This window comes from Bison bison, unplaced genomic scaffold (genome assembly GCF_000754665.1).
Source record: "Bison bison bison isolate TAMUID 2011002044 unplaced genomic scaffold, Bison_UMD1.0 scf7180017864034, whole genome shotgun sequence".
NCBI classification, from domain to species: domain Eukaryota; kingdom Metazoa; phylum Chordata; class Mammalia; order Artiodactyla; family Bovidae; genus Bison; species Bison bison.
In genome coordinates this window covers 2,643,155-2,660,039 of record NW_011494606.1, presented here as the reverse complement: position 1 = coordinate 2,660,039, position 16,885 = coordinate 2,643,155, and the positions used below count along the sequence as shown (strand labels likewise).

The following is a 16,885-nucleotide window of genomic DNA, read 5'->3' as shown; positions in this document are numbered from 1 at the left end:
GTTTCTGTTTTGTAAATAAGTACCATATTTTTAGATTTCACGTATAAATGATATCAGGTGACATTTGTCTTTGACCTGCTTCACTTAGTCTGATAATCTACAGGCCCATCAATATTATGCAAATGGCATTATTTCATGCATTTTAATGGCTGAGTAATATTCCATGTGTTTGTATACCACAATTTCTTTATCTCTTCCTCTGTTGATGGACATTTAGGTTGTTTCCACATCCTGGCTATTGTAAATAGTCCTGCAGTAAACACTGAGGGGCATGTATCTTTTTGAGTTACAGTTTTCTCCAGGTGTATTCCCAGTAGTGGAATTGCTGGATCTTCTTTTCCAGTTTGGATTCCTTTTATTTCTTCTTCTTCCCTGTTTTCTGTGGTTAGGACTTCCAAAACTATGTTGAATAAAACTGGTGATAGTGGACATCCTTTTCTTGTTCCTGAGCTTCTTAATGGGAATTCATTCCGCTTTTCACCATTGAGTAAGTGATGTTAGCTGTAGGTTTTTCACATATGGCCTTTATTGTGTTCCCTTAGTATCCACTTTCTGGACAGTTTATCAAATGCTTGCTGAATTTTTTCAAAGACATTTCTGCACCTATTGAGATGATCATATATATGGCTTTTATTCAGTTTGTTAATGTAGTGTATCACACTGACTGATCTGCGGATATTGAAAAATCATTGCATACCTGGGATAAATCCCTCTTGATCATGGTGTGTGATGCTTTTAATGTATTGTTAGGTTTGCTTTGCTAGTACTTTGCTGAGGATTTTTGTGTCTTTGTTTATCAAGAGATGAGCAGCGTATTCATCTGTGTAATTTTTTTTTTTTGAGGTATTCTTGACTTTTTTATCAGGATTATAATGGCCTAATAGAATGGGATTATTTCTTCTGCAATTTTTTTGGGATAGTTTCAGAGGGATAGATACAAACTCTTCTTTAAATGTTTGATATTTGCCTGTGAAACCATCTGTTTCTGGACTTTTTTCTTTGGGATTTTTCCAGTCAGTTTCAATTTTAGTACTTGTGATTGGTCAGCAAACCAGATTTTAGTTTCATTGCTCCTTTCTGTTGTTTTCTTCATCTCTATTTAATTCTGCTCTAATCTTTATAAATTCTTTTGTTCTACTTGATTTGGGTTTTGGTTGTTCTTTTTCTAGTTGTTTTGGTGGTGATGGTGGTGGTTTAGTTGCTAAGTCGTGTCTGACTCTTGTGACCCCATGGACTGTAGCCTGTCAGGCTCCTCTGTCCATGGGATTCTCCAGGCAAGAATACTGGAGTGGGTTGCCATTTCCTTCTCCAGGGGATCTTCCCGACCCAGGAATTGAACCTGGGTCTCCTGCATTGCAGGCAGATTCTTTACCGACTGAGCAACAAAGTTGCTTCAGGTGTAAGGGTAAGTTGTTTGAGATTTTTCTTGTTTTCTGAGGTAAGACTGTATTGCTATAAACTTCCCTGTTAGAACTGCCTTTCCTGCATCACATAGGTTTTTAATTATTATGTTTTTGTTGTCATTTATCTTCAGGTATTCTTTGATTTTCTGATTTCTTCAGTGATCTATCAGTTGTTTAGTAGCATCGTTTAGCCTCCACTTGTTTGGGGTTTTTTGACAGTTTTTTTTCTTGTGATCGATTTCTAATCTTCTAGTGTTGTGGTCAGAAAAGATGTCTGATATGATTTCAATTTCCTTAAATTTACTGAGACTTATTTTGTTATCCAGCATATGATCTATCCTGGAAAATGTTTCATGCGCACCTGCGACGAATGTGTATTCTGTTGCTTTTGGACAGGATGTTCTATAAATATCAGTTAAGTCTCTGGTGAGAAGTGTCATATAAGGCCTGTGTTTCCTTATTGATTTTCTGTGTGGATGGTCTGTCCACTGATGGAAGTGGGCTGTCAGAGGCTCCCTATTACTGTTTTACTGTGATTTCTCCATTTGTGTTGTCAGCATTTACCTTATTTATTGAGGTATCGAGTAGTTAATATTAAGTGTTTTCTAATACAGTATTAGAAATATTATAAGTGAAGAACTTTTAAGATACAACCCATTGTGACTTTCACTATATAATTGTGGCTTGTTATGTTGTAGGTCTCCTTTTTACATATGGTGTGACGGGAAGCGGAAAAACTCACACTATGACTGGCTCTCCAGGGGAAGGAGGGCTGCTTCCTCGCTGTTTGGACATGCTCTTTAACAGTATAGGGTCATTTCAAGCTAAACGATATGTAAGTGTGTGTGGTTTTTTTTAAATTGTATTGTGACTCTCACTAAAAGACATAGGTGCTAAAATACCTGTGAATATAATTATTAAGGGAGAGCTAAGGCACTGAATACCTTTTAAAACCTTAAATGTGTTTAAATGTTAACTGTCTTGTTTCTTAAATATATTTCTTACTATTTATGACAAAGTCTAAAAATTATGGTCTGATTTTTGCCCTCACTTCAAGGTTTTTAAATCTAATGATAGGAATAGTATGGATATACAATGTGAAGTTGATGCTTTATTAGAACGGCAGAAGAGAGAAGCCACACCCAATCCAAAGACCCCCTCTAGCAAGTAAGTAATTATATGTTTTAATTCTGGCCTCATGGGAACCCTGTCTGGTCAGGTCAGAAGTGGAGAAGTTGGTCTGACAATTGACTTTAGTGAGATAAAAGTTGAGGGATGTTCTTAATTATTTTTGCTCAGATGTTCTATTTGGTTTTGAATGCACTGCTCTTGAATCACTGTGTAGGGAAAAGGTGCCACTCGGGGTGAAAGAAGGTGTAAAAGTCTGTGCCGTGTATCTGGGAAGACATGGGAGAACGTTGGCCCAGCCATGAGTATGAATAAAGTTGCTCTGTGCATTCTTGCTTGTAATAGAGGTCATTTCTCATAATGTGTAAGATGAGATTGAGACTTTTTTTTTCTTTTTTCAGACGACAAGTAGATCCAGAGTTTGCAGATATGATAAATGTACAAGAATTTTGCAAAGCAGAAGAGGTTGATGAAGATAGTGTCTATGGTGTATTTGTCTCTTATATTGAAATATATAATAATTACATATATGATCTATTGGAAGAGGTGCCATTTGATCCCATAAAGCCTAAGTAAGTAGTGGAGAGAGTCCCTTCTTAGCTGACTAACCTTGACGAAGTCACTTCACATCAGTGACCTTAGTTTCCTCAGCTATAAATGGGGATAAAGCTTACTTCTGTTTTAAAAATGAAATATAACTCATATATCATGCAGTTGGTGTGTGGTGAATAGTTCTGTTATTTACTTGATATATAGTTAGTTGTATTAGGAAAACCAGTGGTTAAAGCATCTAAGGAGAATATTTGCTTTAGACTTTACTTTTGGAGAAGGAAATGGCAACCCACTCCAGTATTCTTGCCTGGAGAATCCCATGGATGGAGGAGCCTGGTGGGCTATAGTCCACGGGGTCGCAAAGAGTCATGACTGAGCGACTTCACTTTCACTTTACTTTTAAAAACTCTTGGCCCTAGGCTATATTTTGAGAAAGATCTTAATTGTATAAATAAGTGTCCCTATAGATGTGCCTTGGGGCTACCTTTCAAGAACCTAACACTTAATGTTGGGAATTTGCAGCCTGTAATCTGTGTCCTGGTGATCTCCACAGAATGGAGCCTAAAGCTGCTGTCTGCACAGCTCATAGTCACATACCTTCCATCATTGATTAATAAGAAGCGACATCCGTATTGTCATTGCACCAGAGTTAAAAGACTGTGCCTTAGATTTCCTTGGGTCTTGCCCTGCTGAGACTGAAGGCCAGCTACAGTCTGCATTACATGTTACCTCTGTGCCAGAGTGGACTCCAGAGTCTCACGTCTAATAACAGTACCTTGTTCATAGTCTTCAGCTAAATGCTTGTCTTCAATGCTGTCTGTTAGGGCCTCTTAAGACGTGAATAATGTGAAGACCTGTATTATATATTTAACATTTGCGTATATGACTCAGTCAGATATTATTGAAGGAACAGCTAGATTTGGAAAACCATTACACTGAGGTGTCAGTATATCCACTTTATATTATAAATATAATATTAAAGAGTTTATAGACTATTTTATAGACGAATTATTTTTTAACTTAGTATTTATATTAAATACTTAGTGTTTATAGACTAAATTATTATCAGGCTTCCCTGGTGGCTCACTTGGTAAAGAATCCGCCTGCAATGCAGGAGACCTGGGTTCGATCCCTCGGTTGGACAGATCCCCTGGAGAAGGAAATAGCAACCCACTCCAGTATTCTTGCCCGGGAAATCCTATGGACAGAGGAGCCTGGCAAGCTATAGTCCGTGGGGTCCTAAGAGTCGGACATGACTTGTCAACTAAACCACCACAGACTAATTACTTGTTTCAAAGTGTCAGTTGTGTGTACCCATTTCCTAAACTTTTTTGATGTCATTCGTTGCTACCAATCACTTTCACTCTGCACATGTACCAAGTTTCTGTTTGATCTGTTCCAAATGAGATTGTTTTCTAAGAAGCCTATCTTGTTTATATTATGTAAATGACTGACAAATGTGACTGTATGCCTTGTAACCTTCCTGGTAACACCTTGAATGAACTCACAGGGTGCTTATTTGGCAGTGAATTCATTTTGTTAGGGTGGTGTTTAACCTATTTTGTTTTTTTTTTTTTTGAGCTGATTTAAGGTTTAGTTTTTGATACAATGAAGGAGAATTTTAAAGATATGACTCATTGTAACTGTCACATACTCTAGACTGAATGTGTTGTTATGAGATGGCTGCTGTAGAAACAGTAACGTCTGCCTTATTCCTTTGGTAGGTGGAACAGTTGCAGCACACCCATGAGGAACACAGATTTTGTGTATGTGATGTGTTGACTCTTTTCTTAAGGAGAAGGGTGCAGTTATACTAGTGGTTGGCATTTGTGGCATGTTCGCATGTAGGTGATTTTTCATTGGTCCTGGGCCGGCTGCTACCTTATCTAAGTCCCTTCTTCCTGAGAAATCTGCCATTGGCTGAATAATGGTGGCTGGTGACTGTTTCTGCCCCAACTATTCACACGACTGAGGCCAAACAGGCAGCATCTTCCCCATCTTCATCCTACCTTAAGAGTAAAACTTGACCAGCCACTTTGAAAGGATTGCCACTCCTGGTATATACCAAACTCCTTCTGAATTTGTTTTGTTGTTGACAGAACCAGCTCAATCTGTTGATCTTTTAAAATTAAGAAAATGCTAGATTTTGATGCTTAACCTTTGCATGTGATGGTGCTTACCACTACTGTGATCTCTGATTAGTAAGTGTTGTTTCATGTGCTTTGTAGGAATCAATTAGAGCAAAGCTTTTATAACAAAATAGATTCCTGTTATGTAACTAATCTTAACTGTATATCCTTATTCTTATCCAAGTGTAATATTCTTCTGGAGTCTTGCTTAGGCTTATTCCCATTGTAAGAATGGATATCATGTTGCCTGACATTTTAGTCCTTAAGTCCTGGGATAGTTTAGGAAACTAATGTTTTTTTCTTTCCCCTAGACCTCCACAATCTAAACTGCTTCGTGAAGACAAGAACCATAACATGTACGTTGCAGGATGTACAGAAGTAGAAGTGAAATCTACTGAGGAGGCTTTTGAAGTTTTCTGGAGAGGTTAGAAGCAGAGTTAGAAGTACAAATATATAAAGTGATAAATATAATCCTGAAAGTTGCTACTCTACTGACAATACTTTTTAGTTGGGTAGAAAGTATATACACTGAAATGAGCAATGATTTCTCTGTCACTGTAGGCCAGAAAAAGCGACGAATTGCTAACACACATTTGAATCATGAGTCGAGCCGTTCCCATAGTGTGTTCAACATTAAATTAGTTCAGGCTCCCTTGGATGCAGATGGAGACAACGTCTTACAGGTAAAGGTTTAATGTGTGGAGTTTTTCCTGTTCTGAATCCTTAATTTAGGAATTAGGGTTAAATCATGAAGGTTTCATTACACTGAATACTGTGCTAGAATTATCTTATGTGTAGCTGATGACATTTTAAAAAAATGTTCCATTAATTAGGTAGTATAGTTCTGGGAAGTGTTAGTTGCTCATGACTCAGTCGTCCGACTGTTTGAGACCCCATGGACTGTAGCCTGCCAGGCTCCTCTGTCCATGGGATTCGCCAGGCAAGAATATTGGAGTGGGTTACCATTCCCTTCTCCAGGGGATCTTCCCGACCCAGGGATAGAACCTGAGTCTCCCGCATTATAGGCAGATTCTTTACCATCTGAGCCACCAGGGAAACTCTTGTTCTAGGAAACCGGCTATTAAATCATAGAACCTGGAATTTTGTTGTGAAAAAGATTTACAAATCTTTATAAATATCTAATAGAGGAGACAAAATATGATTCATTGTTTTTCTCTGAAGACTCATTTTGTATGTAGAAATTGTTCCTGGTTTTAAAATGTTACCAACAAACTTTTCAGGAGTGGTCAGTTTTAGACTGTTCTCTCTTGGTGACAGGCCAGTGGAGCCTGCAGCTGCTGGTCACTGTTTAAAGCTGGGCCTTTTATGCTGCAAGGCTTATATTAATTAGTAACAGCATCTGAGCCTGAATGTAAAAATCATTTAATGAGTTTAAGGTATTAAAATGTAATCCCATTCAAAACATACTGTGAAATTGTGGTATATCATGAAGGTTTTCAGATGGCAGTAGATGGTACGGCATGGTACTAAAGACCACCAGGATTTGAATTCTGGTTTGTATGCATTTACTAGCTGTAATTACCTAGTTGTTATAAACTCCTCTACATAATAAATAATTTCTATGTGATAAACAATTTCTGCATACAAAATGAGTCTTCAGAGAAAAACAATGAATCATAACATATTTAATCCCCTCTATTAGATATTTATAAAGATTTGTAAACCTTTTTCACAACAAAATTCCAGTTGTAATGCTGTGAGGATTAAATGAGGTGATGCATGTAAAGCCATTGCTTGGCTTACAGTCAGCACTTGATAAACGTTAGCTAGAAAATGGTTCTCAGTCTCTATACACTTGCTTTCCTCTGAATCACATCTAATGTATTAGTAATATCAGTTATGTGTCTCTTGACTTTCTTATAAAAGTTATTAGAGTATCATGAAATTATTACGCTGTAAGATTATTAAATATCTCATTATACAAATGTTTAGTCTTGCTCTAGACTATTTAGCAGACATTTATTGAGCTCCTACTGAGTACTTGAAACTGCGGTACTGGAGATGAAGTGGCTAAAAGACAGAGTTCCTGTTTTTATGGAGCTTACAGTGTAACATAGTCTGCAAGTAATGTCATGAGGATATTTATCATATGCTTTTAGTAAACTGTTCCCCCCAAACATGTATCCTTCCCCCTTATTATGCATTTTGTATTATGTAAACCTTATATTCGTAAGACTTAATTTCACTTGAACATATTTAAAGAACACTGTAAACTCATGTGATTGGCATTATCTTCCCTTCAGGAAAAAGAACAAATCACTATTAGCCAGTTGTCCTTGGTAGATCTTGCTGGAAGTGAAAGAACTAACCGGACAAAAGCAGAAGGGAACAGATTACGTGAAGCTGGTGAGCAAAGCATAGTATTTACTTATTGCTACAACTTTCAAAAACTCGCAGTGCCAGTTTATTGCCTGCTTATTGATGGTTTAAGCCTAACTGTCTGAAATTTGACTAAAAATTTAGAGGCTAAGTGACTAGTGCTTCTTCTTTAGTTACGCTGGTTTCATGTTGATCGGTTACACTAATTTCTCTAAGAATGACGTGGTGGTTTAGTCGCAAAGTCATGTCTGACTCTTGGGACCCCATGGACTGTAGCCCTCCAGGCTCCTCTGTCTGTGAGATTTTCCATGCAAGAATACTGGAGTGGGTTGCCAATTCCTTCTCTAGGGGATCTTTCCAACTCAGGGATTGAACCTGCGTCTCCATGCTGCAGGTGGTCTCCTACCTTGCACGCAGATTCTTTACTAAGCCACCAGGGAAGCCTAAGAGTGAGGAAAAGTGACTAAATATAAAGTAAGTTATATTCCTGTTGAAAGTGTTATATCTATGGCTAGAGTGGTCCATAAAATTAAGTGATTTAATAGTTCCTCCAACATTCACAGTGGTAAAAATTGGCTTCCGGAGATAGGAAAAATCTTTGAACACAAAAGCCATCTGAAATCTGTTTTTCTTTTTTAATTTTTCATTTAGTACAGCCATTTATGATACGATTTATGCTAATAACATTCATGGAGTACCTACTGTGTTACAGGAATTGAAGACATACCTAGTACAAGAGAGGCAAACAGCTAGTAGAGCGTGAGGGAGGTGAGCAGCAGGTGCTATGGGAATACAGAGCCAGGCTGTTCCATCCATTCTGGGGCTGTATGTGAGATGGGGCTTTGGCGAAGAATGCGTGGAGCTGATGAGGCATGAGCTCTTAGAAGAGCAATGGGATTAAAGCCATCATCCCTGGGAGAACATGGCATGGTCAGGGCAGCTGGAGTGGAGGGTGTGGGTTGGTGAACTGTGGCCCCTGAGGCAGGAGGGCAAGGCAAGTTCATGAAGACCCTGGACTATCACATTAGTGTGAATTTCTTGTTGTAGGAATAATGGTGACTACCAATTATTAAGGGCTGAGTATTTATCATAGAATCTACTGTATATCGGAGAAGGCGATGATACCCCACTCCAGTGTTCTTGCCTGGAGAATCCCAGGGACGGGGGAGCCTGGTGGGCTGCCGTCTATGGGGTCGCACAGAGTTGGACACAACTGAAGCAACTTAGCAGCAGCAGCAGCAGTAGCAGCTACTGTATATGGGCTTGATTTCTTGATTCTGACTTTACAGGATTAGATCATACCCATTGTGTCAGACTGGAAGAGGTTAAGTAATTTTCCCAAGGTTAGAGCCTGGTTCAAACCCAGGTTGGTTGAACTTCCAAAACTTGTTATCTTTCTGCTGTTACACAGCCAGTGAAGGATCAGTTTTAAAAAGATTTTCCCAGTGTAGTAGATTAATTATCAGAGGCAAGTCTGGAGAGATGAAAACCAGTTGGGAACCTTTTGCAGTAATTCAGATGAGCAGTCCTGTCACCTGGAGGCAAAGGTCAGCCAAAACTAAGAGCTAGTTTGGAAGCAGGCCCACCTGGATGTGGAGAGGAAGGAAGAGAGGAGGATAAATCAAAGAAAACCTTGATTGAGGAGAAGTAGTTTGAGGTGCAGGTGTGGGCAGCTAAGAGTTGTATGTTGCACATACTCAATTTATTCAAGTGTAGGTGCCTAGCAACTGGATGCAGAGGTAGGTAGATATGGAAGGAGAGAGATTTGACTTGAGGATTATAGGTTTAGGTTTTGCCAGTGAAGACATGATTGAAGCGATGGGGAAGATAAGATTATTCATGGAGTAAAAGGAGGAACACTGAGGGCAGGGCCTCGAGGACAATAGATCCTTGAGTCTGGGAAGGACAGTAGCAGGTAATAGCCAGGTGGCTTGGAGTTATGAAGTGACTCAACACACACTTTTTAAAAAATTTTAATTTTTTGCTGTTCCGAGTCTTTGTTGCTGCGTGTGTTTTCTCTGGTTGCAGTGAGGGGGTCTACTCTCCAGTTGCAGCATGCAGGCTTCTCATTGTGGTGGCTTCTCTTGCTGAGAAGCAGGAGCTCTAGAGTGCACGGGCTTCAGTAGTTGCAGGGCATGGGCTCAGCAGCTGTGGTGCACTGGCTTAGCTGTTCTGCATGAGTGTTCAGTCGTGTCTGATTCTTTGTGACCTGGTGGACTGTAGCCCACCAGGCTCCTCTGTACATGGGATTTTCCAGGTAAGAATACTGGAGTGGGTTGCCATTTCCTTTTCCAGGGGATTTTCCCAACCCAGGGATTGAACCTGCATCTCTTGTGTCTCCTGCATTGGCAGGCAAATTCCTTACCACTGAGCCACCTAGGAAGCTCTGGGCTTAGTTGCCTAGGACTAACAGCACACACGCAGTATATACGTCTATATGAAAAGACAAAGCATCCAGAATCCATATCACAAGAGGAAGGACTGACCTTGGAAAAGCAGGTTTAGCTGGATTGGAAGGAAAGAAGAAACCTGAGGATTCTGATGCTTTGGGGACAAGAACAGAAACCTTATCAGTGTTGACATGATGGGGAAGAGGTGACACGGTTAGGGAGTTAAAAGTAGACTGGGGCTGGTTTGTGGCTGGGGCACATGACAACCTCAGGTTTCTAGAGGTTTCGGAGTTCTGAGTGACAAGGTTCAGGGCGTGGCTATAATGCTAGAGAAAGATTTCCTGGACTTGCGGTCTGGGCCCTCTGATGGCATGTTAGAGTGACCTTCCTGTTAGATGCTGAAGTTGACCCAGGAGCTGGCATGTAAGGGGAATGTGTTTGAAGAACAACAGCAAGGGACTAGGAAAATGCGGCTGGCCGCCTGCTGCTCACCATCCTTTTAATATGTCATGCTTTTAGAAAGTAGGCAACTTTTATTCACAAGGCTGCAGGAGAAGCACCACTCTTCTGGGAAATAAAAATAAGGTTGTACGGTTTTGCATCATGGGTGGGGTGAAGCCTGTGGATATGATTCAGAATATTTTAGAATGTATACCATAAAATACAGGATTACAAAGAAACCAATTAGACTGAAATGTGTTTTTAAAAGTTTTCTTAAAACCTTTGTCATACAGTAATTTATGTGCTTTATTAATGCCTTAAACCTGACAGCATGTCTATAACTACATAATTTCAAAGTAGCAATGAATGTAAGTATCTTGAGATAGGCAATAAACTGTTATAAAAGTTATCTGTGACTTCTGTTGATTAAAAAGCACAAGTACTACTATTACCATTACTGTAGGTGTTTGGCCTACATTCATAATTGAAGAAATAGCTAAATTTCAGAGGTTAGTAAGAAAAAAGATGCATTTACTTCCCAACCATGTATGCACACTCCCTGAAGTGTACCCATGGACTACATCCAGATCACAGGTGGCCATTAGAGAAAGAGATGGAATGGATCATTCTGTGAGAGGTCTGAGGGTATGGCAAGTCTGCTAGCAGCGATATGGGTTTTGAAGAACACATGGAAGAACGGAGGAAGGACAGTGCGAGCTGGGGTCAAGGGGGAGAAAGCATGAATCATGGAATATCTTGGAGGCACAGATGAGCTCTGTATTTTGAAAGGTGGCCAAGAATGAAAGCATGGTTTCAAAATGAAAAAACTTTTCTGTGTTGTAATACTTTTAGGGTTTCTGCAGGTGAGATCTCCTGTATTGTTGGCTTGATAGATCTGTCAGACTTGCCCTAACTCAGAAATTCAAACGAGTGGCCAGGACTAACAAGCATGCTGCCTAAGAAACCTTCTTTAGATATAGAGGGAACAGATTTAGTTGGCTCTTGAGACACCTGACTGGTAGAAACAGGAGCTCCTTCTGGTGCAAGGGAGACATCGATGTCTGGATGGAGCCAACTGTAGCCTGAAACAGGGGCATGGTTTAGAGGATATTAAACATCTGTACTCAATATCCTCTTTCATGGCATTTAAGATTTGAAACAAACCTTACGGGTCATGAAGTATAATGTTACATTCAGTGGAGAGTCTTTACATAAGAATCCCGGTACTTACACTCTCCTGCAACATTGCCATATGTGGACAGTTCTTTAAGCTGAGCCCACTAAAATCTGTCATTTGTAATTTCTATCTAAGAGTTCCATGAAGTAGATATTTCACAGACAAACAGACCATGCTCTAGCTACTCCATTGGTGTCTTCAAATGACTTCTGTGTACATTTTTCTATCAGGTAACATTAACCAGTCACTAATGACACTGAGAACATGTATGGAGGTCCTGAGAGAGAACCAAACTTATGGTACTAACAAGGTGAGCAGCAGCCTTTGGTTGTTTGTATACTTTGTGTAGTTTTGTTTGTGTGCAGTTTCTGCCTGATGTATTTGGGTTTGAATATATTTATAGATGGTTCCATATCGAGATTCAAAGTTAACCCATCTGTTCAAGAACTACTTTGATGGGGAAGGGAAAGTACGCCTGATCGTGTGTGTGAATCCAAAGGCTGAAGATTATGAAGAAAGCTTGGTAATTTTAATGCCTTTATGAAATCTGAGTTTCTGTAGAGAAAACCATTTACATGTGAAGAATAACATTTTGAACATTTTAAAAACTGATACAGAACCACTGGTTACAGAAGTGAACTAATGACCAATCTATTACTGTCTTACTGATTTCTGAAGAAAGACTGCAAACGCTTATATATAAAAACAAAATCAAACCCTGTTTTGTATCTTAGCAAGTAATGAGATTTGCAGAAGTGACCCAAGAAGTTGAAGTAGCCAGACCAACAGACAAGGCCATATGTGGTTTAACACCGGGGAGGCGATACAGAAACCAGGCCCGGGCAGGTCCTGTTGGAGACGGTATGAGCTGCTGTGCGTCATCTGCCTGCTGCTGAGTCTGTCTCTCTCTTTTTTAAATCTATTTCACTTAAGAAAACTGTTCACTTTCTTTCCCCTCAACAAACAAGTGCAAAAAAAAGTCTGAACCAAAGTATAAATCACATTTCTTTTATTATATACTGACATTTTTTTCATTTTTTCTTCTTTACAACTCATATAACTCATTTTTAAGGAAATATGATGACCCAACAAAGTACACTGTTAATTGGACTGGGGCTCTTACCAGTGTTAAACTTGTTTGAATAACTCTTTCTCTCCTGTGTAACTTTTTTTTTTAAACAACTCCATATAGAACCGCTGGTTTCAGAAGTGGTTTTACAGAGTTTCCCACCTTTGCCATCCTGCGAACTTCTGGATGTCAATGATGAGCAGACTCTTCCCAGGCTGATCGAAGCACTAGAGAGACGACATCACCTACGACAGATGATGATTGAGGAGTTTAACAGGCAGTGTAAGGGCAAGCTGTTTATAGTCATCTTAACAGGAGAAACTTGCAGGGAGTTTTGTGTTGGGACAGCATCTTTCAAGGAAGGGTTGCCTCTGAACTTTAGTAGCCCCCAAGGCATCATTTTATATCCTAAGAACGTAAAGCAGAAGATCAAAGTGGATGTGAATTTCTCCCTTTTAAAAATTAACAGTCATGATGAAAGGGATAAGAGCTACTTCTTAGCTCCTACTAGTTATTTATATGCAAGGCATTTAACATGTATTATTACATCATAATAACTGTATCTTTGAGAAAATTACTTAATCCTTTATTTCTAGTTTCTGACTGCAAAATGGGATTATAATTGTTCCTGCCTCAGAGGGGGAGTGTGTTAAATATAAGGGTAAGAGATGATATATGAAAATCACATATGACATCCTGGTACATAGGAAGTGCTCACTGAATGTATGTATTCTTATCACCATCATAAGAAAAATGTGAGATTAAATGGTACTTAAATCTCCATTTTGAAATGAAGAAACATGCTCAGAAACAACTTGCCCACGTCACTGACTAGTGAATGGTACATAGGGATTGAACTAACTTGAACTAACTGTCCCTAAAGCTAGTGTTACTTCTGTTTGTTTCTGCATTTGTTCTGAAACAAATTATTTATGCTATAGTGCAAAATCAAAGACTTAAGTGTTTTTTCAGTAACAAAAGTATCTCTTTTGTGGATTTGAGGAACTCTTGATTTCCTTCCAGACTTGTTTTCTGATTATAGACTTTCAAAGGGGTATTTGCTGAAGAGCTTCATTTTATATAAATGACAGTTATAAAAGTTGACTTCACCAGTTGCTTTGGAATTGGAGTAAACTTGCCTGCATGCTTTTGTTTCAGCTATTACTTTTAAGGCTTTGTTACAAGAATTTGACAATGCTGTTTTAAATAAAGAAAACTATATTCAAGGAAAACTAAATGAAAAAGAAAAGGTGATCTCAGGACAGAAACTGGAAATAGAACGACTTGAGAAGAAAAACAAAACTTTAGAATATAAGGTTGGTTTTGGGGTTATTATAATGGATGTATGTGCTGGACATTTAACACTGGTCTTTGATTTAGCTATTCTGCTGTACGGACCTGCAGCTGCTGCTTCCTTGGGAGTTATCACTTGGTTATTTACTAATCTTCATCCCATTCCCCCCATAGAGGAACTGTTAGTGAAAGGCAATAAAAGGGTAGAATACTCTTTATGACACAGACCTTACCAATTGAAGAGAATGTTCTGGTGTTTTAGTTTTGATTATAAATTGCTTTTTGACTTACTACTGAGGATAATTTAGGGGATGCATGATTCATTCTAAAGAGAAGCTAATCTCAACCAATACAGTTTCTCTATTCTGAAAGTGGCCTTTATAAAAACAAAATTTTAGGCCTTAGTGTTAGGGAACAGTAATTTTCACATGAAATCAATTATAACTTCATCTTTCAGTGAGGAGCTTGTTTAAAAGTTCTCATTTCTAGGAACAGAGATGGGCATTCAGATGAAATTTTAGAGGAAAAGGTTTTCTCCATGATTCTTCTTTCCATAACTGTGCTTGCACAGGCAGATTGTGAGAGAGATTATTTTAAAGCTACTTGAAATGTTTACACATCAAATGTTGAACTTAATGGTCTACATTCCCAGGTTGAGATTCTAGAGAAAACAACGACCATCTATGAGGAAGATAAGCGCAATCTGCAACAGGAGCTTGAAACCCAGAATGAAAAACTTCAGCGACAGTTTTCTGACAAACGTAGACTGGAAGCCAGGCTGCAAGGCATGGTGACGGAAACCACCATGAAGTGGGAGAAAGAATGCGTGAGTGCCACTCCCACAGCCCCCGTCTCGTGGGTGACTGATTTCTAACTGTAGGGTTCTGAACGGCTTGTACTGGGGTCCCTGGTGGCTCAGCTGGTAAAGAATCTGCCTGCAGTGCGGGAGACCTGGGTTCAGTCCCTGGATCAGGAAGATTTCCTGGAGAAGGGAATGGTAGCCCACTCCAGTATTCTTGCCTGGAGAATTTCATGGACAGAGGAGCCTGGCAGGCTACAGTCCACGGGGTCTTGAAGAGTCAGACACGACTGAATGACACAGAGTGTTTTAGTGGTGGCAACAGCAGCCACTACTCCGTCCCCTTTACCTTTTTTCTCTGCCCTTACAAATCACAGCAAATTAATTAGCATTTTGAAGAACTATCATCTTTAGGAAATAAAATGTTCAGGTGAACTGATGCAGTTGGTTTGGTGTAACTGAATTAGACTACTTATTGCCATTCATAAACCTTCAGGAGCGTCGAGTGGCAGCCAAACAGCTGGAGATGCAAAATAAACTCTGGGTGAAGGATGAGAAACTGAAACAACTGAAGGCTATCGTTACTGAGCCCAAAACCGAAAAGCCAGAGAGGCCCTCTCGGGAGCGCGATCGAGAAAAAGTGACTCAGAGATCTGTTTCTCCATCACCCATACCTGTAAGTTGTTTGTAGTTGTGTTGTGTAGTAACTTCATAGTACTAGAGAAGATTTGTTCAGATTAGCTGACTATTTCTATGAGAATCAACTAGCTGACTATTACTATGAGAATCAATTTTTTTGTTTTAAATTTATTATATTTCTCAAATTTCTATTTATACTTAAAAATTTAGTATAAACACAAATTTAGTGTAAAATTAGTAATTCAGAACAAAAATTGTCTTAAAAAAAGACAAGTTATAAATTATGTCTTCACGAGCTAAAATTATAGCAAAGTAATGAATTGTTTCTCAGTTTTTCAACTCTCGCTCATTAATTTCTCTTCAATTTTTTTAGCTTTCTAGTAACTATATTGCTCAGATTTCCAACGGCCAGCAACTCATGAGTCAACAGCTACATAGGCGCTCTAACTCTTGCAGCAGCATTTCTGTAGCTTCCTGTATTTCGGAATGGGAGCAGAAAATACCTCCGTACAACACACCTCTCAATGTCACATCTATTGCGAGGCGTAGGCAGCAGGAGCCAGGACAAAGTAAAACTTGTATCGTGTCAGACAGAAGGCGAGGGATGTACTGGAATGAAGGCAGGGAGGTGGTTCCTTCGTTCAGAAATGAGATAGAAGTAGAAGAGGATCACTGCAGCAGGGTTAGTGCCAGTTATCATTTTAAAGCATTGTAGCAATAGATTTTAATGTTGTGTGTTTTTATAACTTGGTTTTGAAAGTTCACTGGAATGATGGGTGAGCTCTAATATATAAGCAAGGTCTGATTTTTCTGTTAGTTTGAAAGATCAGATCACCCTGAAACTGAGGCCTAGCTCTTCATCTGAAAAAGCCTAGCTGCATTTGGCACAGAAAGTGCCTCGTGTTCAGTGAACACATGCTCTTCAGCTGCATGAACTGATAAGCAAAATCCACAGAATCAGTGAGTGTCTTAGAACACATTTTCCATTCTTTTCTTGTGGCTTTTCGTCCTCAAATTGGAGTTTTTACGTTTTTTTTAATTTCCATTTTTAAAACTGCTTTCCCGGACTTTTATTTAAAAAAAATAGATATGTAAATATTTTTTTTTCTTCAGCCTTTGACAGTAAGTCATAGACTTTGTGTCTTACACACATAACCACAGTCTTCATCACACCTGAGAAAGTTAGTGGTGTCCCAATAATGGCTTTTCATTTTTCAAACCTTGGTCCTATCAAAGTGAATACATTATATGTGGTTATTATCTCTTTAATCTTTTTAATATAAAATAGTCCATCCTCCCCCTTTTTTAAATTTTCATGATACTATTTTTTGAGGAGCCCAGGCCAGTTGTTTTATAACTGCCAAAGGAAGATTTACATGTCCAATAAATTGCTTTTAATCTCAAGGCCTTTGTCTCAATTTAGAAGGGCTCTGCCTCATTCAAGGTTGTTTAAACAAATTCATGTTTATATTTTCTTTTTAAAGATTAAGGTAAAATTTTCCTCTGAATCTGAGTAAGTTGGCAA

General features: G+C 39.0%; 1 protein-coding gene across 2 annotated transcripts in view; it reads left to right on the top strand.

The window, feature by feature from the left end:
* The window catches only part of KIF23 (kinesin family member 23), a 40,974-nt gene that overhangs the window by 19,123 nt on the left and 4,966 nt on the right, over window positions 1–16,885 (top strand). For both annotated transcript variants that reach the window (XM_010834501.1, XM_010834499.1), the window contains exons 5-18: window positions 2,102–2,238; window positions 2,461–2,570; window positions 2,933–3,103; window positions 5,524–5,636; window positions 5,774–5,895; window positions 7,477–7,579; window positions 11,791–11,870; window positions 11,964–12,083; window positions 12,295–12,421; window positions 12,753–12,911; window positions 13,788–13,945; window positions 14,575–14,748; window positions 15,218–15,397; window positions 15,734–16,042. In XM_010834501.1, coding sequence (XP_010832803.1) covers window positions 2,102–2,238; window positions 2,461–2,570; window positions 2,933–3,103; window positions 5,524–5,636; window positions 5,774–5,895; window positions 7,477–7,579; window positions 11,791–11,870; window positions 11,964–12,083; window positions 12,295–12,421; window positions 12,753–12,911; window positions 13,788–13,945; window positions 14,575–14,748; window positions 15,218–15,397; window positions 15,734–16,042 — 2,063 coding nt within the window. The remainder of the gene's footprint in view (window positions 1–2,101; window positions 2,239–2,460; window positions 2,571–2,932; window positions 3,104–5,523; window positions 5,637–5,773; window positions 5,896–7,476; window positions 7,580–11,790; window positions 11,871–11,963; window positions 12,084–12,294; window positions 12,422–12,752; window positions 12,912–13,787; window positions 13,946–14,574; window positions 14,749–15,217; window positions 15,398–15,733; window positions 16,043–16,885) is intronic.